Raw genomic sequence first — 24,285 nt, forward strand, 5'->3', positions numbered from 1 at the left:
GAAACATATTATATTCAAATTGAACTGCCTTCCTTATAACATGCAAGAAAGTATGTAAGTAAAACAAGCTTGTCATGTCTCATTTGTTTTTATAAAAATTTTTCAAAAAATCTCTAAAGGTTAATGTGTTGATACGTGGCAACTAAATTTTTTTAAATAAAATTTTTTCAAAAATATTTTTTTTTCATTTGTTTCATTATAGTTATAATTATAATAAAAATAAAAATAAAAATAGATGTGAATAGATTGAGGGGGAAGTATTGTTGACAATTACAAAATCTTTCAAAGTTTTTGCAAAACCAAACATTTAGATAATAAAAAAGTCTCTAAAAACATATTCAACTCAAAAAATTCAATCTTGAAAATTCTAAAACTAACCAACATAATCATATATTAGGACATAAAAAATGCAACTAAAGCAATAATCAATTGAAAAAATAACTTACAAAAAATTCAACTAAAAAACTCACAAAAATAACAAAAAATTTCTTTAAAAATTTTAAAATTTAAATATTTTAAAAAAATGTCTCCTAAAAACAAAAAAATAAAATTAATAAACTAAAGGCATTAGAATTGAGATTTTTTTAAATAAATTTCAAAAGAAAAAAATTTAATTATAATCAATCAACACAAAAAATCATAAAAATTTTTTTTTAAATATAAGATTTTCAAATGCTTTTTTCCTTAACCCAAAAATAAAATTTTTCAAATTATTTTTATAAAAATTAAAAAATTCTCCAGACTAAACAAGGTAGCATTCTAGTTTAAAAAAAAAAAAAAAAAAAAAAGAACTACATGTGTATATATATTGTCAATAATCATTTTTTGTCCTTCAGGCTTGGGCCATGAAATGCGGATTCAAATCTTCAATTTTAAAACCGTCTGTCTATCAACTTATTAACAGAAAAAATCTTATTTGAGGTTTTTTTTTCTTTTAAAGTTAAAATCATAATTAAGTATTACCTTTATATAATTTACTGAATAACCGATTATTACAGTATAATCAAATTATAATCAATGAATAATAAACTAATAAATTAAAATAAAACTAAATGACTAAATTCACACAATAAAATTTAAATCTAAAATCTTTAAATTTTAAGACCTCCTTGCCTACCTTATCACTAAACCAAGATAAAAACCTCATTGGCTATAAATAACTAACTCAAATCAATGTATATCTATGTATAGGAATTAATTGTTATTACCTTTAAATTGTTGCTTGTCACTCCACAAAATGGGGAATCTATTATTTTGAGAAGGGTACAAAAGGGGGAGTCTCCTCATCCAAAATTTGAGATATGTGATTAATCTCATAAGGAATTATTTACAATATTTATATTAATCATAGGTTTTTTTATTCTTATCTACTAATTGCATTTAAAAAAAGGTGAATAGAGCATTAAGCATGGTGTTGTAGCCTTATTCAGTTTTGTTTGGTACATTTAAAAAAAAAAAAAAAAGCAGAAATTGGAAGCTGTGTAGCAAATGTACAATACACACCAGGCCAAGAACTTCTGAATGTACATATAAGTTACAAATTAATGTGTGAATTCTGGATTCAAAAGAGATTTATCCTTCAGCTGAATCAAGTCCATCCTTTTTCCCTTCAAAAATTCAGAATACCAATGGGCAGAAAGCTTAGGATACCTTGTTAAATCTGGATCATCCACATCTACATAATATAGGCCATAGCTTGATCCATATCCATCCAACAATTCGATCATATCCAAGAACGACCACGTGAAATAACCTCTCGTATTTGATCCGTTCCTTCATAAGTAAAATTAAGTAATTACATCAAACAAGTGAAATGATGTTTTTTTTTTTATAAAAAGAGTCTCAAAACTTGAAATATGATATCAGATTACAAGTGTTTAGATTTGAATTTTAAATAATTAAAACTATATATTAAAAGAAACATTATGCAACTTATGTGAAAACAAATTGAGTCCAAACATCCAGCAGTATAGAGAGATCCTGGTAAATATTCATTTTTTCTTTTCCAAATGATTCTGCAAAGCTAACACAAAGGGCAGCCTAGACAAAAGAGGAAGTAGCAAACCTACCAGTAAAAGTGACATTCAACAATATTTGTACATGCTTCTTTTTTTTTTTGGTCTCAATCCAGTCTTTCCTCATCACTGTCGATTTAGTTTTATCGTGCAACTTAGTGTGGGAAGAATTATGAAGGTGGCAAAGAATCAAGATTGTTAATATCGTATTGGATAATATTTTGATTTTTTTTAAAATCTGATATATATCAATATTAATTGTTTTGATATATTATTTCAGATTTTTAGGTTCAGTACAATAAATTTATAAACATATATGAATTTGAATATTATAATACTTTTAATAATCTATAAAATAAAAATACAATATTTGTAAAAATTAAATAAATAATTTTAAAAACATAAGAAATAATATCATAAATTTTTCATAATATTTTTAAATACTTAATCTAATCAAATGATATTTAAATAAGTATTTTTTTATGTAAATATTAAGATAAAAATAAAGAGATGAAAAAAATTAATTAAAGCTTTATAATTGTTAAATTTTATAAAGAGAACATAATTGCTTTCTTGAAAGAAATTGAAATATTTATAAATTTTTGTTTGAAAAAATAAAATATAAAATTATAAACTTTGATTTGAAAAAATAAAGTATAAAAAAATAAGTTAAAATAAAAAATACAAAAACTCAAATTTTAAAGGTTATTTTATCAATTAATTTTTTATTAAGTTAAAAAAGTTAAAAAAATAAAAAATAAGTTAAAAATTATAAAATATATTTCATTCACATATCAATCAAAATATGCTATTTTATTGAAATTCATCAAAACTAACTGAAATTAACGACAACAACTGATATTACTCGATACCAAATCTGATACAAAAAATTATTTTTAAGTGTATTGTCTTTTGATATAATTAAAACGTATCAATTGATATAACAAATATCGAAACAAAATTAACAACTATGCAAATAACAATAAAAATCTATTGGCTTGTTGCTTCTTTATATTTTGATGCCAATAATATATAGAAAACATACCTTGTGGCATCAAGCACACTTCCAATGTATGCATTCAAAGACTTTATCCTTGGCCAGTCTTCCAAAGAAGAATTCCGTCGCATCTTTTGACCTAACAAATATATATATATATATATATATATATATATATATCATGTTGAGTTTAATCAATTAGACCTCAATATTCAATATAGAAAAAAGTATTCACAAATCATTGTTGACCAATTTCACATCAACAGTGATAAACCCTGCAGCTAACCCCAAGCATAGCTCTTGATTCATCAACAATTTTCTGTTAAAACTTGGACAAGCACATTCTAAAAAGTGGAGGTAGTAACATATATATTTGCTTTATCCTATAAAAAAAAAAACTAAATAATATATCATATAGGATAATCCTTCATCTTCCGGAATAATGAAGGTACAATTACAAAACCTAGGATGAGAGTGAAATGATTGAAAAATTCATTTAATAATATATAGAAAGACTACACGGTGATTTTCAAAGCAAGATTACATATATAGAATGAGGATTGATTATGTTTCCCCTTCAATCTAAGACTTAAATTCACATTGCAAACGAAAGTAAAAAACACCTATATATATATACTATAACTTGAAAGAATGGCATGAGTTTTGATTTCAACATGCTAAGTACATCATTAAATCAAAGATTGAATAAACCCTTTCTCTGTGGGATCTATTCTACATTGACGAATTTTGCATGCCTTAAATGTAGCATTTCATCATTTTCATATTATGCTAGGTTTGAATTAATAAAAATTGTGATTGTTTCATTTGAAATATGATTTTACTATTGAAATAAGTTTTACACTCGCAATATATCCATCAGGTGCAAGCAATCATATTAAACGGCTACCACCAAAAGAAGAAGAAGAATAAGAAAACCCAACAAATCTAACAGATCTAAGTATTTCTCTCATTTGCAGATAAATGAGTTTTTCCACTAAGAGAGAGAGAGAGAGAGAGAGAGAGACCATTTTCATGGATATAAATAGGAGGATTTCCATAAACTTCCTTGAAATACTCCAGTAACCTTTTGAGGCCCCAAGGTACAATAGGAAACTGAGCGAAACATTAGAAGGTTAGTGATGCATCAAACTAACCTCTTGGACACTTAAAATTTTGGTGTTCTAACTCACCTCAAATATTGATGCATTATATTGTAAAGCTGCAAGAACAAGAAAGTAAGTACACAACACTGCAATCGGATGTGATGAAGAGCAGTGTTGATTTGTCAAGCTACATTAACGTAAAGAAAATAAAAGTAGTTTGGAAAGATAAAAAGGAAACGTTTTTTCTGAAAGCTCACAGTAACCAGGAGTAGAATTAATTCATATTAGTTTTAAAGGGAGGACATCACATAAAAAAGGCGGTCCAGACATGCTTGTGAAGACACATAAGCACCCTGGTTTCATACGCAAGATGACATACGCATTAGTTCTAGAGCCATATCTTCCATAACATCTCTGTGCTCGATCTGTAAGCTGCTAGGCTGGTCCTTAACACACATTGTGAAGTAAAAGTTAAGCCCAATGAAGTCAAATGAATCTTTGACCTGCTTGGATTCAAAATTGGTGAAGGCTGGCATCCTTGAACCAGCAATCTCCTTCATCGAGCCAGGATAGTCTCCATATACCAGAGGATGCATAAACCTGAAATATAGAAAAACACTAAGATTTACTTGATAAGTACATTGAAAATACAATAAAGTATGAATGCCAAGAACCATACGTAAGAGGTTGATGCTGCAATCTGTAGGGGATTTTCAAGATGATTCAAGGTAAATAATTGTGATGAAACTTTAAATGTCGAGCTGCGTCTTACCAACCAACGTAGAAATTATTGGCCCTTTCAGCTGCAATTATGTCTTCTGTTGTGTTTGTTAAAGGAACATACCAATAGCTGAAGAGGTTCAGCCCTATAAATCCATGTTGTTTATCCTGCATTAGTTTTTGTTTGAAAAGATCAACTTAAACTTGATATCTCATTCGCCACAAATATTCACACTCAGTTAAAAATCGTAGTTGGAGCATATAATAAATAGAAGTCAATTTCAATCAGAATTATAAGCAGCCAGGGAAGGAGCTGGATTCTTGTTTTCAGCTCCTTACAGTTGAGTTAAATCATTCATTATTAAATTGACCAAAGTTTTAGTGTACCTGATATTTATTCTTGTATAACTTTGCCACTGCTGCATGCGCTAATAACATATTATGAGCTGCCATATATGGTTCGGTTGATGAGTTGCCTTTCGAACAATTAAATGGAAGAGAGGCAGAGCATCGTCGAGGTGGCAGAGATCCAAGATCATAGCCTCCTAAAACAAACACATTGGCCTCGTTTAGAGTAGTCCAATGTAGAACCCTATCACCAAACTCACTGAAGCATATGTCTGCATATGCTGTAAAATCTCTCCTGTATGAATACATTAAAACTTTTCCTAATTAAAGCAAGATGTATTAAGGAAAAAATTCATTAGTTACAACTTAAGGAGGGAAAGTTTACACAATTTTCCGATTAACCCATCCTCCATACTCATCTTCAAGTGCCTGTGGGAGATCAGCATGATGTAATGTAACATGTGGTTGGATTCCTGGTTGCCAAGAAGAAAGACATATCAACAGAAGAAAGGCAGTTCGATATTTGTTTAACAGTAGACTTTTCCCATCTAATCGAGGAAGACTACTCCCGCAGTATAAATATATTAGTATTAACCTCATTTATGATGAAACATAGGTTCTAACCATTTCTGATTAGTTCATTAATGAGATTGTTGTAATATTGCAAGCCCTTCACATTAACAGGTCCTCTTCCATCTGAAGGAAAAATGAAAGATCAGCATTTCAATTGCTCAAAAGAACCAGAATTGAAATTGCATCCTTCATGTTGGTTAAAATGAGCCCAGATGACATGTCCTACTTGGGATGAGTCTTGACCATGAAATGGAAAATCTGTAGGCATCCAAACCTGTATCTACCATGAGTTGAACATCTTCCTGCAAGAGATTTGTAAACCCTATCATTCACCATTTTCTTATGAATGATGTATTATGATAAACTATAATAGATTCTAGATATAAGGAACTTTACTTGATATGGTAGATATATAGATGCTTTTTTCAGTGTTATTTGATAAAAAAATGCAATACTATACCGTAGAAGGAAAAAGATTTTAACCCAGAAATTCTTCTTATAATGCTTGAGGATGAAGAAATATAAAAATTGAGAGAGGTTGTTTAAAATTTGCATCAGAAGTCTAGTGGCAGGTGTCACATTTTCTGGTAAAGAAGAAGATTTTGTGTTTCCACTTAATTTAAGAAATCAAGACCTGTTATGTTAACTTCTGAGGATGTATTAGACGTAAATAATTTTGAATTTAAAAGGGCTGTGTATTACTTATAATGCTAATAGAATTTTCAACTATTTCTCTCCTTTTTGGTTGTAACCTGGAAGCTCTTCATTGATTGCTCATCGATAATATGCATTCTAAGTGATCTTCTTGATGCTTAGAGAAACAAGAAATAATTATCATTTGGAAGTGTGCAGTTTCTCAAAGATATATAGTTGAGAAAATATTCTGAATATCCATGTATGTAAGACTGCTGCTAACATGCAGCACTTAACTTTTACTGGTGCAAAATGCTATCAGACTTGGTGTTTAAACCGGGAACTCAAACGTGAAAAGAAAAGATTAGCTTGAAAATTGTATTCAAATGTTTCTAAACAAGTTATGTTGTCAATGGGTAGCTTTCTTGTTGAGTTCGGCCATATGCTTACTGCTATGTTTAAGTCGGTACCTGTTCTGTTCCCACAATTGAAGTTGTTTTTACTGGATGTAGATACTCAATTTGGTCCAGGCCCGGATCAATTAGGCCTGACCTAAATGAGTAAGTCCAATTCGATTTTTATTTTGTATTATTTTTATTTTTATTTTTTTTGTATTTTTTGTATTTTATTATTTATTTATTATTATGTATTAATATATGTATATCTTTATTTATTTATTTATTTATTTCTGTTAATATTTATATGTATTTTATTTATATAGTTATATATTTATTATTATATTATAATTTATTTATTATTATTATTTTTTTTATCTTGTAATTTTTTTATTTATCTTATTTTATTATCTGTTAATTTTAATTTTAATTTTAATTTTAATTTTTTTCGTTTATCTTATTATTATTATTTTTTTTTTTTGGCGCTATGATTGAAGGCTGAAGAATCTTACTGTGAATGAGAATTCAATCAGAAGAGTCCAGATTGGATTCAAAGATTGAATCCTTGTCCAAATATAAAAAGGACTTCCTAGATATAAAAAGGACTTCCTGGAACAGAAGCAGGAGACAGAAAAAAACAGTGAGCAAAGCTATTGATTTGAGAGAAAAGGGTTAGAAGGGTTCTGGGAATTAGCAGAAATTTTTTGAAGATTTTTGACATTTTTTTTCTCTGGGAATTTTTGAAAAATTTCATATTCCGATTAAATTTTTTGATGAAAGTTACGTTTTTCGACGAAAATTCTGGCCAACCTTGAAATTTCTGGGGAGCTGCCCAGTTTTCGACGAAGAATCCCATAAACCAACAAACTTCCGACGAAAAACCCAAATTCCGACGAAAAATCCTAGAATCCGATGAATCTTCAACCAGAGTTCTTTGATCTTTTAGAGAGAAGCGAGGGGAAAAAGGAAGAAGAGAGAGAGAAAAGAAGGATTCTACTGAAAAACAGAGGGAAGAGCCTTATATACCATCCCAAAACGACGTCGTTTTTGCCTTAAGTGACCTAGAAGATCCGCGCGTTTTACCGAGATCCGACCCGACCCGAGCGTCGACCCGTTTCTTGACCCGCGCGTGTCTCCCCCTCCGAGCCGATAGCCAAGTTGAGCCGAGGTTTCAAGCCACTTCTCTGAGCAGTTTTCTTTTCCTTGAGCCGAGCCGCTCCAAGTTTTTTTTTTATTTGTTTTTTATTTATTTTATTTATTAGATTAGGTTTATTTAATATTCTTTTTATCTTTATTTTATTTTTATTTTTGTTTTACTTTTCTTTATTTTATTATTTTTATTTTTATTTTGTTTTATTATTCAATTTTCTTTAAATAAAAATAAAAAAAATCTTTTTGGGGAAAAGTTGAAAGTATCAATTTTTCTTAAAAATAAAATTTCAAAAAAAAGTTTTTTTTGAGGAAAAGTTAAAAGTATCAATTTTTCTTGAAAATTAAAGTTTCAAAAAAATTTTTTGAGAAAAAGTTAAAAGTATCAATTTTCTTTAAAAATAAAATTTCAAAAAAATATTTTTGGGAAAAAGTTAAAAGTATCAATTTTCCTTAAAAATAAAATTTCAAAAAAAAGTTTTTGAGGAAAAGTTGAAAGTATCAATTTTCCTTGAAAATCAAAGTTTTTCAAAAAATATTTTTGGAAAAAAATTGAAAGTATCAATTTTTCTTGAAAATCAAAATTTTCAAAAAAATATTTTTGGGAAAAAGTTGAAAGTATCAATTTTTCTTAAAAATAAATTTTCAAAAAACTATTTTTGGAGAAAAGTTGAAAGTATCAATTTTCCTTGAAAATAAAAATTTCAAAAAATCAATTTTTAGGAAAAAGTTGAAAGTATCAATTTTTCCTTCACAAGAACAATCATCATTTCCTTCCTTTTTATTTTTATTTTGATTTTGATTTTGATTTTTCTTTAAATAATCCGACGACGAAGCCTCTGCAAGTGAAACAGTAGTTTTTCTTGCATACTCTTAAGGTGAGGGAATTTTCTCAATTTTTTGCTAAAAGTATTAGAGTCAATTGAGAATAATTTCCAACAATTAATTACTTGGTAAAATTTTAAGGCTAATTGGATAACACAAATTTAAGCTGGTACCATCTTTTGATGGGCGTTGTGAGGGTGCTATAACCTTCCTCACACGTAACCGAACTCTCGAACCCTGTTCTGGTTAGTAGACCTGAACCTATTCTTTTAGGGACCCTTAAAGTTAGATGTTCCCTGAAAGGACAGATTCTTTAGGTGACCAATCGCACCTAGATAAAAAAGATTGGTGACGACTCCCTTAAGTCAATGTCTAGCGATAGATCTCCGGATCTAGACGTTATGACAGCTTGGCGACTCCGCTGGAGACTTTGAGAGTCAGGCCAACAAATAATTTGTGTTATCCAGAAGCCTAATAAAATTGAACCTTTTTGTATATATGTGTTATTATTCATTCATATTTTATTTACCTTGTTAATTATGTCATTCATGTGCATGTGGATAACATGAGCTCTATACTCGAGCTCCGTCCCTCTAGGAGGGAGTAAAGTACCTATTGCTTTCGTGAGGTCTAATGCCTCCGCAGTGGCTAGCGAAATACTCCCACTCAAATTGAACCTTTTTCGCTTGTAACCTATAATGGGTGAGGATTATGGTGCCTTACTAGTCTGTAATAGACAAAGATGTAAGGAACAATTTGAGGACCTTTAAACTTTGACCTTAAAACCGCATATAGTGAACCTTAAAAGTGCCTAACCTATAGATAGAGCCATCACTTTTCCCTTTTAGAATTGACCAAAAGCATAGGATTCATCCCTTTTACTTTGTATGATGTTTTAGTTATTTATTATTTTTCTGGGTATACTAACCGTTTTCTTATTCTTTTGCATTGGTTCATACACATCATAAAGTTGCATAAAGAACATTTGCTTGAAAAAACGATTTTCAACAAATTTTTTCATGGACGTCAATGAATGCTTAGTTTGTTCTTCGTCAGTATTAGCACCCTGTAGGACACCCAATGAAGTAAGGGCCCAGTCAGAAAAGACTCAACTGAAGATGAAAGATTGCTTGCCAATTGGGTATGATTCTACTCTATCTCAAGAAACATTTATCCTCCTCAAACAGAACAATTTAGAGGATTTAGTTGATATTTGGAAGAAGATGAGTTCATCAAGACAAGAGCAATTTTGCCAGAAACATGTGCATATAGCACACCTTCTAGCAGTGATTTTTGATGATCAACTAATTAGAGCTATAACATAATTCTGAGATCCTGCATACAGGTGTTTCATCTTTAATGAAGCTTATATGACTCTCACCATCGAAGAATATTCGATCTTGTTGGGTTTGCATCTCAAGACTCCTGACAAGATATATGTCAAAAAGCATAAGTCAAGATTTCGTAAAAGTCTGGCTCAACTCATGGGAATAGACAAGAAAGTTATGGATTCTCATACGAAGAAGAAACAAGAACAGGTTTGCCTACCTTGAAAGTTCTTTCATGAGTTTTTGATGCAACATGCCAATGAAGAACGGGGGTTAGACATATTTGCCTTGGTTATATACGAACTAGTGATCTTTCCAAAGGTTTTGGGACATATTGAGATAGCGGTGGTTGATTTCTTCGAAAGTGTAATCAATGGTTGTAATCCTTCAACGGTAATATTAGCAGAGACTATCAGATCTTTGAGTTATTGTCGTCGAAATGAAAGGCGCTTCATAAGATGCATACAGTTATTGTACTTGTGGATGAAAAGCCATTTTGAACAAGAAAATGATACTTTCTTGAAGCTTTATATCCGTAATCATTTTTCGATCAAGGAATTCTGTGAAAGTGGGTGGTCAAAATGAAAGTCTAAACAAGAATGGATAACTTTCTTACAAAGGTTGGAAAGCGTCAGGGTGAGATGGTTGGCCCCATGGATGAATCGTGAGCCTATGTTATACTAATGTGGGGATAGTACAGTGGTTTCGCTTTTAGGTTTATGAGGAGTGATGAATTATGCACCACTCCTAGTGAGAAGGCACTTGTGGGGAGAACAGTTTATTCCTATAACTTATGGGTTTTATCAGTTAGATTTCTCTTACAGTGAGCCTAAAGCATTTCAAAGGATGAATGAGATGATTAAAGCATGGAAAATCCCCAAAGAGTGAGTCTTGACCATTCACTAAAAAAGTCACCCTAGGTTACTTGGTTTGGAGAACAAAGAGAAGACAAGAAATGGTATTCACTTATGAAATCTCTTAACCACCGACAGAAGAAAAACTTGAAGAGACACCATCAGGTTAGAGCTGGCAACAAAAGAATTTGAGTTTCAAAAGATCAAGTTAAAAAAAGAGATTCAGGAACTTCAAGAAGAAAAAACCCAGTGGAAAGGTAGAGCCGAAAGTTATGAAGTTAAAGTTCACAAGATTGCTAGAGAACGGGATACAGCTACTGAAGATCTAGCAAAGTTACATCAGGAGCATAAAAGGCTATGTGTGAGAGAAAGAGCCAAAGAGATAACCATTGTTGAGCTGACTGAGGAAAATACTAGATTGAAGTAAGAGTATGCCGAATTGAAAGAAGAAAGTACCGAAGCACAGGTAAAAATTAACATGTTAAATAGTTATTTGAGCAGGCTAAGTCAAAAGTTGGATGAACAAGGAGACCACATCGCTGCATTGGTTAGAGAACATAGAGAATTATCATACTAAGTCTGGTGTGGTAAAAGAGAGAATTTAGGAAGGCAGAAATACATTAAGCACTTAACAACCCAAATCCATAAAGGGGTATGTAAGGCAAGAGAGATGGTGGAAGAGGCAGAGGCATTAAGACAAGTGATGGCCCCAGTAGGAGAACATGGACAGCGTCTCTTGAATTTCATAGAAGAAGCTAAGGCTCAGTATGAACAGATCAAACAATTTTATGGCTATAATTCTAGGATGATAAACTCAATGTAGATCAAATTTTTTTGAAATTAATGAAATTTTTTAGTTGAATACCGTTTTAAGGCAAATGTTCTCTACATACATGCATTTTTCATTCATTGCATTCTCATTCATTACACTTAACAAAGTAACCATGTGATGATCATGCAAATTTACTAATTCTAAGATATGGTATTCAAAGTTTCAGGATAGCTCCATCTAGCGAAAATCTTACCCATCGACATAACACACGATCCAGAGCAAGGTAAATAGAGCAGAAAAATTCCCATAGATTTGAAAAAATAAAAAAAACACAGGAGAAGATTGAAAGTGAGCTAAGCAAGATTCTGGAGGCTCTTAATAACATGAATAAAAGAAAAAGAGTTGAAGAAAATACAAGCCATCAAGTTCCCCCATTACAAGAAAAGGTTAACCCTTTGTATCCTCCAAGTTTTGGCCCACCTCAAGCTCAGTCTGCTCAAGAGATCCCACCACAAACACTTCGCATATTCGACATATCCTGGAATGCCATCAGCTTTCAACCCAAGGAAGTGTAACAGCTATATAAATCCTGTCTGCACTGAAAAAATTGTAAAACTAATTCTTAATCTAGATGATTTAAAAGAGAAAGAGAAAGAAAAGATAAGAGTGAAAGTTCAAGAAAGCTCCAAGATTAGCATGCTAGAGCAAAGGCTACAGGCTGTGGAAGGATTTAGCTTTTATGGGTCAGTTGATGCTGCTGGACTCTACCTAGTTTCTGATGTGGTTATTCTTCATAAGTTTAAAGTATCAAAATTTAAAAAATATGATGGTACAAAGTGCCTCAAAACCCACATCACCATATATTGTAAGAAGATGACAGCTCATGCACATGATGAAAAACTCTTGATGCATGTTTTCCAGGATAATCTTACTAACTCTGCGACCAGATGATATGTTCAACTGGACAGAACTCGCATTCGCTCTTGAAGCAATATGGCACATGACTTTATCAGTCAATATCGACATATCATTGATTCGACCCTTGATCGTTTATCTTTATAGAATCTGAAAAAAAAAGTAAACGAGTCTTTTAAAAAGTATGTCCAGAGGTGGAAGGATGTTACTTCTTAGGTACAATCTCTTCTGACTGAGAAAAAAACTACAGTGTTGTTTGTTAGCACTTTAAAACCTCCTTATTATGAAAAGATGATAGGGAATGCAACGAAAAATTTTGCTAATATGGTAATCTCGAGAGAAATCATCGAGAGTGCCATCAAGAATGGCAAGCTAGAAGGAAATGAAGCATCTAGCAAAAGAGTCTCGAAGAAAAAAAAAACTGAAGCTCAGACTGTGAGCTTTGATAGATAGTAACTTAGAGGTTATTCACCTTACCCACCATCAAAATATCTGTTATATCACCCCACTGTAAATAACACTTCCTTTCACCCATACCAACCATTTACACAACCACCATACCCCCAAACATATCAAGCCCCTCATAAACCCCAAAATACCATGTATAGTCCTAACATTCAACCTAACTCAAGACCCCAAAATCGCTCAACTAACCCTATTGGTGGCTCGCGAAAGCAACGAACCACTCGTGAGAAACCCATTTTTGACCCAATTCTAATGATTTATATGAAATTATATAAGGAGTTATACAACAGTCATTTGATTGCTTCAAGTAAATTAAAACCCCTCAAGCCACCTTACCCTAAGTGGTATGATCCCACTGCCCACTATGATTACCATTATGGGATTGTTGATCACTCTACCAAAAATTACACTACCCTGAAACACAAAGTGCAACGATTGATCAAGGATGAGATGATTTACTTTGATACTGAAGGGATGACTGCTCCGAATGTTAGTGGTAATCTTTTATCGGATCATAATGTGAATGCCATATATGAAGAACAAGAGCGTCATGTGAAAAAAAAAGTGACAAATATTAAGACACCTCTCAGCCAACTGTTCGATGTTTTACGAAAAATAGACATGATACAACTGGTAAGTTCACACAGCTATCATGGAGCATATACAGCTGATACTAGTTGTAAGTATCATAATGGGGCAATGGGCCATTCCATTGAGACCTGTGAGCAATTTCACTAGGAGGTGTAAAAACTCTTGGATTCACATCAGATGGAGATCTATGAAGAAAAAGAAGACTTGAAAAATGTTGAGGTGCACATGACTGATAGGCCTATAAAGTTGTTTCCAAAATCAGTGACAATTCAGTGTGAGAACAAACCAAAGTCAGTCATAGACAAACTCTTCCCCAGGTCGATAACTTTTAAAGTCCCGACTCTTTTTTTATACAAAGATGATAAAGCTGTACCCTAAAGATATGGCTGTAACACTGTAATTCAGAGACAGAAAGAAGAGGTTTCTAAAGTCGATGCTTTCAATATTACTAGTGTAGGAGGCATTACTCGAAGTGAAAGATGTTACACTTCAAAAATGCTAGAGAAAGCTAGAAGGGAGAAGGCTAAAAAAAGAGAAAGATGAAATAATCTTGAAACAGAACTTGAAAAAGATCAACCGAAGCCAGTATCAGAAAGAGAGGTTTGTGAATTCCTGAAACTGGTAAAACATAATGAGTATTCAATTGTGGAACAGTTGAATAAAATGCCAACTCGAATCTCATTATTATCACTGTTACTGAACTCAGAGCCACACCGAAACGCCCTACTGAAAGTGTTGAATCAAGCATACGTGGCACATAATGTATCTGTTGAATATGTGAACCACCTGGCTGAAAATTTAGTCATGCCAAATCACATTTCATTCAGCAATGATGAGATTCTTTTGGAGGAAAAAAGAAATACGAAGGCTCTACATATCACAGTCAAGTGCAAGAGCCATATTATAGCCAAGGTCCTTATCGATAATGGCTCTGCTATCAACGTCATGCCTATGTCAACTTTGGCAAGGCTGCCCATTAATTATTCTCATATGAAGGATAGTCAGATGATTGTGAGAGCCTTTGATGAGACCAAAAAAGAAGTTTTGAGGGATATTGAAATGCCTTTACAAATTGGGCCATGCACCTTTAATATAAAATTTCAAGTGATGGATATCTCTCCATTCTACAACTGTCTGTTAAAAAGACTATGGATTCACATGATAGGAGATGTACCTTCTACTTTGCATCAGAAGATCAAGTTCAATGTAGAAGGTCAATTAGTAGTGGTAGTTGGGAAGAAAGACATGCTAGTGACCCAACCATTGAACACTCCATACTTAGAGGCTGTCGAAGAAGCATTGGAATGCTCCTATCGATATTTTGAATTGGTCAATTCTGTAGGTGAAGGATTTCAAAATCAACCTTTTTCAAAAATAGTGGTGAGCCAAGTCATCAATAAGGGCTGATATCCAGGACTTGGGCTAGGTAAAAACTTACAGGGAATTAAAGAACCTTCAACAATAATAGACAATAGTGACAGGGTGGGCATAGGCTATGAGATGGCAGAGTGAGAAGTCAAAAGAAGGTCATCAAAAAAGATAACAAGACTGATGTTTATCCCACATTTATATGAAACCTTCAGACCTGAAAGATTCATGTACCCAGATACAAAAAAAAGTGTGGAAGATAATTTTATCCAGTTAGCCATTAATGCTATTGAAGATAAAGTGAAGGTTAATCAAGAGGAGTGGGTTCGCCTTTGTCCACCAGATTTTGAGCTCAATAATTGGAATGCCATCGAGATGCCTTTGACTTTTGATTTAGATGCAATGTAATTGTAACATCCCAATAGCTATTGCCCAAGACATTGAGGTGATCTTTTTTGTTCGGGCCATTCATCATTTATTATTTTTAATAAAAATTAAAAAGTATGCATTTTCATTTATTTCTTCTTGTGTCTTCATTATTTCCATCTCTCAAAGCATATCTTGCCAACATATCCCATTTCATTCAATTGCAGGTCTTTAAATGAACATGAAGATAATCATGATAACAATCAAGAGGTTAGCTTTGAGAATTCAATTAACACTGATGAACTTGATAATGAAGAAAATTTTGAAGAATATGTTATACCTTCGGACCTAATGAGGATGATTGAACAAGAGAATAAGCCAATTGAACCTCATCAGGAGGTAGTGGACTTAGTGAATTTGGGAGATAAAAAAAATAAGAAAGAGATTAGAATGGGCACTTTACTTTCATCTGAAGATAGGCAACGATTGACAGACCTACTTTGAGAATTTGTAGATATATTTACTTGGTCTTACCAAGATATGCCAGGGTTAAGCACAGAGATAGTGGAGCATAAATTACCCCTAAAGCTAGAATGTAAGTCAGTTCAGTAAAAATTGAGATGGATGAAGCTCGAAATGCTGCTAAAGATTAAAAAAGAGGTGAAGAAACAATTTGATGTAAATTTTCTACAAGTGGCTAAGTATCCAAAATAGGTAGCCAATATAGTCCCAGTTCATAAGAAAGATGAAAAAATATGAATGTGTATAGACTATCGGGACTTGAATAAGGCTAGCCCAAAGGATAACTTTCTTTTATCTCATATCGACACACTGGTAGATAACACAGCTAAGCATTCGATTTTCTCTTTTATGGATGGTTTCTAAGGGTATAATCAGATAAAAATGGCTGCAAATGATATGAAAAAGATTACTTTTGTGACCATGTGAGAAACCTTTTGTTACAAAGTCATGCCTTTTGGGTTAGAGAATGCTGGGGTAACATATCAAAGAGCCATGATAACACTCTTCCATGATATGATGCACAAAGAGATTGAAGTGTATGTAGATGATATGATTACAAAATCTTATGAGGATGAAAATCATGTTACTAACCTCAGAAAGTTATTTGAAAGATTAAAAAAATTTCAGCTCAAATTAAACCCAACCAAGTGCACCTTTGGGGTAAAGTCAAGAAAGTTGCTAAGCTTTGTGGTTAGTGAAAGAGAAATTGAAGTTGATCTCGATAAGATACGAGCCATCCAAAATTTGTCACCTCCTAACACACCAAAAAAAGTTTGAGATTTTCTGGAGAGATTGAACTACATTTCTTGATTCATCTCTCAGCTTACTTACAAATGTGATCTCATATTTAAGCTTCTCCGTAAAGATAATCCTGAAAAATGAAATGAAGAATGTCAAGAGACGTTTGATAAAATTAAGCAATATTTATCGAACCCTTCGGTATTGGTGCCACCTGTTTCAAGGAAACCTTTAATCTTATACTTAGCCGTATGTGAAAATTCAATGAGATGTGTGCTGGGGCAACAAGATGAAGCTAACCAAAAAGAGAGAGCTATTTACTATATGAGTAAAAAGTTCACGTAATATGAATCCAAGTATTCTTCATTGAAAAAAATGTGTTGTGCATTAACGTGGACTACCAAAAGACTCAGACAGTATATGCTCTATCACACTACGTGGCTCATAGCAAAACTGGATCCCATTAAGTATATCTTGGAGAAGCTTTCTTTATCTGAAAGAATCGTTAGATGACAAGTAATGCTCTCGAAATATGATATTATATATGTGAGTCAAAAAGTAATAAAAAGGGACGCTATAACAAAATTTCTTACAGATCGTGCTACTGAAGAGTATGAGCTGATGAAGCTGAAATTCCCTAATAAAGAGTTAATGACTATTTCCCAACTGGAAGAAAGAGAGCATATGAAAAAATGTTGGAGAATGTACTTTGATGGAGCTGCTAATACCTTTGAACATAAAATTGAAGTGATTCTGATTTCTCCAGAAGAACAATACTGTCCCGTAACAGTGAGGTTAAATTTCAATTACACAAATAACATCGCTGAATATGAGATATGTGTCATGAGCTTGCAAGCTGCTATAGATAGAAGAGTGAAAATACTAAAAGTGTTTGAAGACTTAGCTCTAGTTATATATCAGTTGAAAAAAGAATGAGAGACAAGAGATTTAAAACTTGTTCCATATCATAAGTATATTCTAGAGTTGACGAAATAATTTAAAGATATCCAGTTTGATCACTTACCTCGAGAAAAAAATTTGATTGCTGACGCATTGACTACTCTGACTGCGATGATTCGAATTAATGACAATACTGACAATCAATCCATCAAGCTAGATGTTAAAGATATACCAGCTTATTGCTCTAATGTATAGGGAAAAGAAGATGGAAAACCCTGGTATTATGACATCTTATAGTATGTTAAGGATCAACAGTACCCAGTTCAAGCAACAAAAAATGATAAAAAGGTCATTCGAAGATTGGCTATGAGCGTCTTCTTGGATGGGGATGTCCTGTACAAAAGAAGCAAAGATCAAGTATTATTGAGGTGTGTAAATGAGACTGAAACGAAAAAAATCATTGAAGAAATGCATGATGAAATATGCGGGGCACATACTAGTGGACATATGATGGCAAGGTAGATCATGAGAGTAAGATATTACTGGTTGACGATAGAGAGTGATTACATTGATTATGCTCATAAATGCCATAAATGCCAGATATATACTGATAAGATCCATGCTCCGTCATTTGCTTTACATGTTATGGCACCATTATGGCCATTTTCAATGTGAGGTATGGATGTCATTGGTCCAATCACCCCAAAGGCTTTTAATGGGCACAGATTTATTTTTATGATGATAGATTACTTCACAAAATGGGTAAAGGCAGCTTCATATGCAAATGTGACACGTTCTGTGGTTTGTAAGTTTATAAAAAAAAAGATCATCTGTAGATATGAACTTTCGGAGAGAATTATTTCAGATAATGCCAAGAATCTAAATAGTAAGATGATGTAAGAAATATGTGCTCAATACAAGATCAAGCATCATAACTCGACACCATACCGTTCAAAAATGAATAGACCAATTGAGGCAGCCAATAAGAACATAAAGAAGATTTTAGAGAAGATGACCGAGACTTACAAAGATTGACATGACAAGTTACCATTTGTATTGCATGCATATCGAACGTCAGTTCGCACCTCTACTGGGGCAATCTTATTTTTTTTTGGTTTATGAGATGAAAGCTGTACTACCAGTGAAAGTAGAGATCCCCTCTTTGAGAGTTTTAAAAGACGTTAAGTTAGAAGAAGCTGAATGGATTCGAGAACGTTATGAGCAGTTAAATTTGATAAAAAAAAAGAGATTGATTACGTTGTGTCATGGTCAGCTATATAAAAAAAAAATGATGAGAGCTCATGATAAGAAGATTCGACCCCGTTGCTTTCGAGAAGGAGAGTTGATTTTGAAAAAAATTCTTTCAATCCAGCACGATAGTAAAAAAAAATAGACTTCAAATTGAGAAGGACCGTATATGGTAAAACGAACTTTTTCGGGTGAAACGCTGATACTGACTGAGATGGATGGAAATGATTTACCCCATCCTATAAATTTTGATGCTGTGAAGAAATACTATGCTTGAAAAAATAAAAAAATAAGAAAATGAAAAAAATGAAAAATGATGAAAAAATGAAAAAAAGAAAAAAAAAAGTGAATGAAAAAGAAGGACTCAAGGCGAAAACCTTAAAAGGAAGGTTTGAGTCATATGGGGTTTGTCTAAGTTGAAAACCTGAAAAGATAACTTAGATAAAGAGAATACAACATCGAATTTAAAAGTTCGTTGATATGGAAACTAGCAAATTCAGAAGAGTTTCAAGTTGTTAAATACATCAGAGGGTTGAGTTTTCAAAAAAAAAATTTGAGATGTGTTATTATGATTATCTGATTGTTCATTTTGGGCTTTGTCCCTATACCTATCATTGTAATTCTTTCTTGGCCAAAGTTTACCAACATTTTGCTAATAAAAAAATATTTTATTTCATTCTGTGTGCTTTTTTTTTATGACTATTTCCCAACCATTCATATTCCTTTCTTCTTAGTACCTCACCATGGAAGAAATGTGCAAATGCATTCTTACTTTTTGAGTTTGAAATAATGATTGATGAATGAATAACAACATAAAAAGATTTTTACATTACATTGAATAAATCAAGAATGATAAAGGCAGAATCGAGATGTTCAGTTCCTGATTAGCACATTGAATTTGGAAAAAGATTTTTTTTTACAAAAAGATTATGAGTGGAAGAAACAATTAAGAGCTACACTGATTTGATCTTAGAAGAGCAGTGTAATTGAATCTCTAAAGAATCTAAAGGCTTGATGCCCAAGAAAAGCTTGAGAAACTTGAGTATCATACATTGAACAGGAATTAATTGGCCAACATTTGCATAGCATGCATTGAAATTCATATGCATTTGCATAGCATACATTACTTTCAGAAAAGTATAGTGTATAAATTCAAGAAGCAAGGGTGTTCCAACATCCCACATAGAAAAGACATATATGAAGATATTTTACAAAATTGAAAAAGAAAAAGCTTATCAGGTAAGTTTCTAATCCTTGAAATAGGATGTATTTTGGTATTAGGGTTGATTTATAAGACCTTTGGGCATAATCTCCTGAAATTCCTTCAAACATAACTTTCAACTCCTTTGGATATGATTGTCAATGAGCAATTTATTTTTCAAAGTTCCGTTGCCTCTGTTTAGAGGAGCAATTTACTTTTTCAAGTCGTGGTGCCTCTTTTTAGAGGAGTAATTTACTTTTCAAAGTCATGGTGCCTCTGTTTAGAGGAGCAATTTACTTTTTCAAAAGTCATGGTGCCTCTGTTTAGAGGAGCAATTTACTTTCTAAAGTCGTGGTGCCTCTGTTTAGAGAAGCAATTTACTTTTTTAAAAGTCGTGGTGCCTCTGTTTAGAGGAGCAATTTACTTTCTAAAGTCGTGGTGCCTCTGTTTAGAGAAGCAATTTACTTTCTAAAGTCGTGGTGCCTCTGTTTATAGAAGCAATTTACTTTTCAAAGTCGTGGTGCCTCTGTTTAGAGAAGCAATTTACTTTCTAAAGTCGTGATGCCTCTGTTTAGAGAAGCAATTTACTTTTCAAAGTCGTGGTGCCTCTGTTTAAAGGAGCAATTTACTTTTTCCAAAGTCGTGGTGCCTCTGTTTAGAGGAGCAATTTACTTTTCAAAGTCGTGGGCCTCTGTTTAGAGGAGCAATTTACTTTTCAAAGTCGTGGTGCCTCTATTTAGAGGAGCAATTTACTTTTTCAAAAGTCATGGTGCCTCTATTTAGAGGAGCAATTTACTTTTCAAAGTCGTGGTGCCTCTATTTAGAGGAGCAATTTACTTTTCAAAGTCATGATGCCTCTATTTAGAGGAGCAATTTATGTTCTTCAAAGTCGTTGAGCCTCTGTTTAAAGGAGCTTTTGTCAAAAAACACAAAAAATAAAAAAAGACAATGTTGAGTTGAGTCTTGATTAGATCTCTACGTTTTTACGCAATTTTTGTTTCACAAAAAATGTGCAAAGAGGGACAGCTGTAGACACCCAATTTGGTCCAGGCCCGGATCAATTGGACCTGGCCCAAATGGGTAAGCCCAATTCGATTTTTATTTTGTATTATTTTTATTTTTTTTCTTTTGTATTTTATGTATTTTATTATTTATTTATTATTATTATGTATTAATAAATGTATATCTTTATTTATTTATTTATTTATTTTTGTTAATATTTATATGTATTTTATTTATATAGTTATATATTTATTATTATATTATAATTTATTTATTATTATTATTATTTTTATCTTGTAATATTTTTTGATTTATCTTATTTTATTATCTGTTAATTTTTATTTTTATTTTTTTCGTTTATCTGATTATTTTTTTTTTTTGGGTTGTGATTGAAGGCTGAAGAATCCTATTGTGAATGAGGATTCAATCAGAAGAGTCCAGATTGAATTCAAAGATTGAATCCCCGTCCAAAGAGAAATTGAGATTGATCAGGAACTCCTGATCAATCCCTATAAAAAGGACCTCCTGGAACAGAAGCAGGAGACAAAAAAAATAGTGAGTAAAGCTACTGATTTGAGAGAACCTCTGCAAGTGAAACAATAATTTTTCTTGCATACTCTTGAGGTGAGGGAATTTTTTTAATTTTCTGCTAAAAGTATTAGAGTCAATTGAGAATAATTTTCAATAATTAATTACTTGGTAAAATTTTAAAGCTAATTGGATAACACAAATTTAAGCTGATACCATCTTTTGATTGGCGTTGTGAGGGTGCTATAACCTTCCTCACACGTAACCGAACTCTAGAAACCCTGTTCTGGTTAGTAGACCTGAACCTATTCTTTTAGGAACCCTTAAACTTAGATGTTCCCTAAAAGGATAGATTCTTTAGGTGACTAATCGCACCTAGATAAAAAAAATTGGTGGCGACTCCCTTAAGTCAATGTTTAGTGATAAATCTCCAGATCTAGACGTTATGACACTGAATAAAGAAAATTACTTTGTAAAACATTCTAGTGATTTAACAAATTTCACAACTAGTTTAAAAGAAGGAAGAAAGAAAGAGCAGGGTTTGCAGTGTATAAGAATTAAAAAACCTTAAAATCAATGCCTTACTATAGTGAAAGGAGAACCATATGTGTGCACCTTGTACTTGTGATACCCATCACATGCTATGTCTCCATTGGCTCCACTCATATGCCCTGAGGCAATTAATCAGCTTTATCAGATCTCGTATCAGCATATAATTTCTCAAGTTTATCGCTTTATAAATTCGTACAAGGATCCATTTTGTTTATCCATTTGAAGGCCTTATCGATGGAGAAGAGCATATCATCTCTTGCAAAGGTCATGAAGCAACAAAAAAGGGTCTGACTCTCTCCCCTCCTCTCAACTCATCAAAGTTCATAGCCTTGGTCATGGGGTAATCATATATAAATAAATATTATATGCAAGCAATTCTATATTGCAATTTCCACTAATTTTATGGAGCATAGAAGTACTTCCGAGATATTCCAGTGCCTCACTGGTTTCGAACGGGTCCCTAGGGTAAAAAGAAAGGACAAAAGTTCCCGTGGCATATGGGAAATCTGCTTGTGTCCATACATAGACCCATTTGATATAACAAGATTTGCCCCAAAACAGCCACCAACTAGTGCGCCCGCCCAGGGAGTGACACTAGTACCACAACAAGAAAATAAAACACATAAAAGGCAAAGTGAGGGAATTTTAGAGGAAATTTGGTACCAGCATGAGCAAAAGTATCCCAGATACTGGGAGTCCTCCCATCTTTATTAGCCGCACCTTCATACTTTTCATTTGTCATTTGCAAGCACAAATTCAACAGCATTAATACTAGAACTATAATATTTCCATATTACATATATGGAAAACTGATTTAAGCAGACCAGACAAACCTGATAAGCCGAAGCTGATGCACCGAAAACAAAGCCCGGTGGGAAGTCATTTCTGCTATATCCATCAGCAGCAAATACTACTAAATTTAACTGAAAAATGAACAAGTTTAAACCCAGAACAAATTTTGCAGCTTCCATGTTGTTATTAACTCAAAAGTGCAACGGACTGTCTCTTGGTGTTGGAAATGAATGATTAGGACTTAAGGACTTCGTTGGTGTGCATATTTGTTCCACACGTCCAATATCCTCAATTCCTCTCATCCATCATATCCATCGGTTGGACTTAAAACATTTAGTACGAGAATAGCTTGCATGTCGCCCACCTCCAATACTTCACAGGGGCCCACAACGCCACTTCTAGAATCTTGTGGTTTCGTCGGCTATTTGGCTTACCGGTTTCTGCCGCTAGATTTTTTCATCTTCACTTGACAATACAAGACATGCCCACATTTACATTAGAAAGAAAACACTACTTTCGTCCGACTACTTTTGTCTCATCCCATTGATGTCCAATCATCACTGAAGGACTAAAAAAGATCGGTTGAAAATATGGAATGGCATTTCGCTTACATTTTTTAACATCTTGTGGTAACAGTCAGTGTTCATATGATATCCTTTTACATCTTCTATCTACGTTCTACAGGCTGCAATGTGTAATTTTTGTCGTGGGGGGAAGTCTAAAGACTCCCAAATAAACTTGTTCAGGCCGAGTTACTTCTTTAGATTTAGACAAAATTTTTAAGATCGACATTATTTAGTTTAATTTTAAAATATTATTATTTTACTTTTTTCAAAAAAAATTTGATAAAATAAAATTTTTTTATTTATTACTTGACATAAAAATAAAATTTTAGTTATTTTATTAATTTTATAAATATTAAATAATTTAAAATTTTTATTATATATAAATTTTAATTTAACATCTTTAATCATTATTTTTTAATTATAATTTATCTCATTATTATTATATTTATATTTAAATATATATTTTTATTATTAATTTTAATTTTGTCATTGTAATAATTAATTTCCTCTTAATTATTATGAAACTTATGTCTTTTTAAATACTGTATATATTTCACAATCACAACCTCTGCTAGATTCACCGTTGCATGGGCCCCCATCGTAGTCCCACATCGGAAGTATGGTATTTGATTATTGACTTTACATGATACGTGGGCTCCGATCGTTAAATGCCAAGCATGAGCGCTTGGCCCTCTCCTTTGTACAACGTTTTTAACCTTTCATTGCCATTGTATTTGTTTTCTTCTTTGGCTTAGGTGGAGTTTTTGTCCATTAGCTTTCCAATTCGGAAGAGGCTTAACTTCACCTCTGTCTAGATAG

General features: G+C 32.6%; 1 protein-coding gene across 4 annotated transcripts; it reads right to left on the reverse strand.

Annotated features, from left to right (window-relative positions):
- Positions 1–1,283: 1,283 nt before the first annotated feature.
- Positions 1,284–23,196, reverse strand: LOC111286036 (beta-glucosidase 11-like). 4 transcript variants are annotated; one of them, XM_089762006.1, is made up of 13 exons: positions 22,942–23,196; positions 22,772–22,835; positions 22,172–22,227; positions 6,031–6,058; positions 5,808–5,879; positions 5,569–5,656; positions 5,223–5,478; positions 4,888–5,003; positions 4,495–4,715; positions 4,203–4,231; positions 4,038–4,125; positions 3,061–3,151; positions 1,284–1,773 (listed from the first exon to the last, which is right to left on the reverse strand). In XM_089762006.1, exons 1-13 carry the CDS (start codon positions 23,077–23,079, stop codon positions 1,542–1,544), a joined length of 1,479 nt encoding a protein of 492 aa, XP_089618132.1. In that variant the 5' UTR covers positions 23,080–23,196; the 3' UTR covers positions 1,284–1,541. The 4 variants fall into 4 exon arrangements, with proteins under 4 accessions (XP_089618132.1, XP_089618131.1, XP_089618134.1 ...); XM_089762005.1 differs by having other exon boundaries at positions 5,983–6,058; XM_089762008.1 differs by lacking the exon at positions 22,172–22,227 and having other exon boundaries at positions 5,983–6,058; positions 22,942–22,980.
- Positions 23,197–24,285: the final 1,089 nt, after the last annotated feature.

Source organism: Durio zibethinus, chromosome 6, assembly GCF_047325235.1.
Source record: "Durio zibethinus cultivar Kanyao isolate XHJ-2024 chromosome 6, ASM4732523v1, whole genome shotgun sequence".
Lineage (NCBI taxonomy): Eukaryota > Viridiplantae > Streptophyta > Magnoliopsida > Malvales > Malvaceae > Durio > Durio zibethinus.

Bases quoted from the DNA above. Each gene is read 5' to 3' on its own strand.
- LOC111286036 (XM_089762005.1), bottom strand. From the start codon at position 23,079: ATGGAAGCTGCAAAATTTGTTCTGGGTTTAAACTTGTTCATTTTTCAG. The intron at 22,836-22,941 runs GTTTGTCTGGTC...ACAAATGAAAAG, and splicing joins CATCAGCTTCGGCTTATCAG to TATGAAGGTGCGGCTAATAA. The intron at 4,716-4,887 runs GTAAGACGCAGC...TCTATATTTCAG, and splicing joins AATAATTTCTACGTTGGTTG to GTTTATGCATCCTCTGGTAT.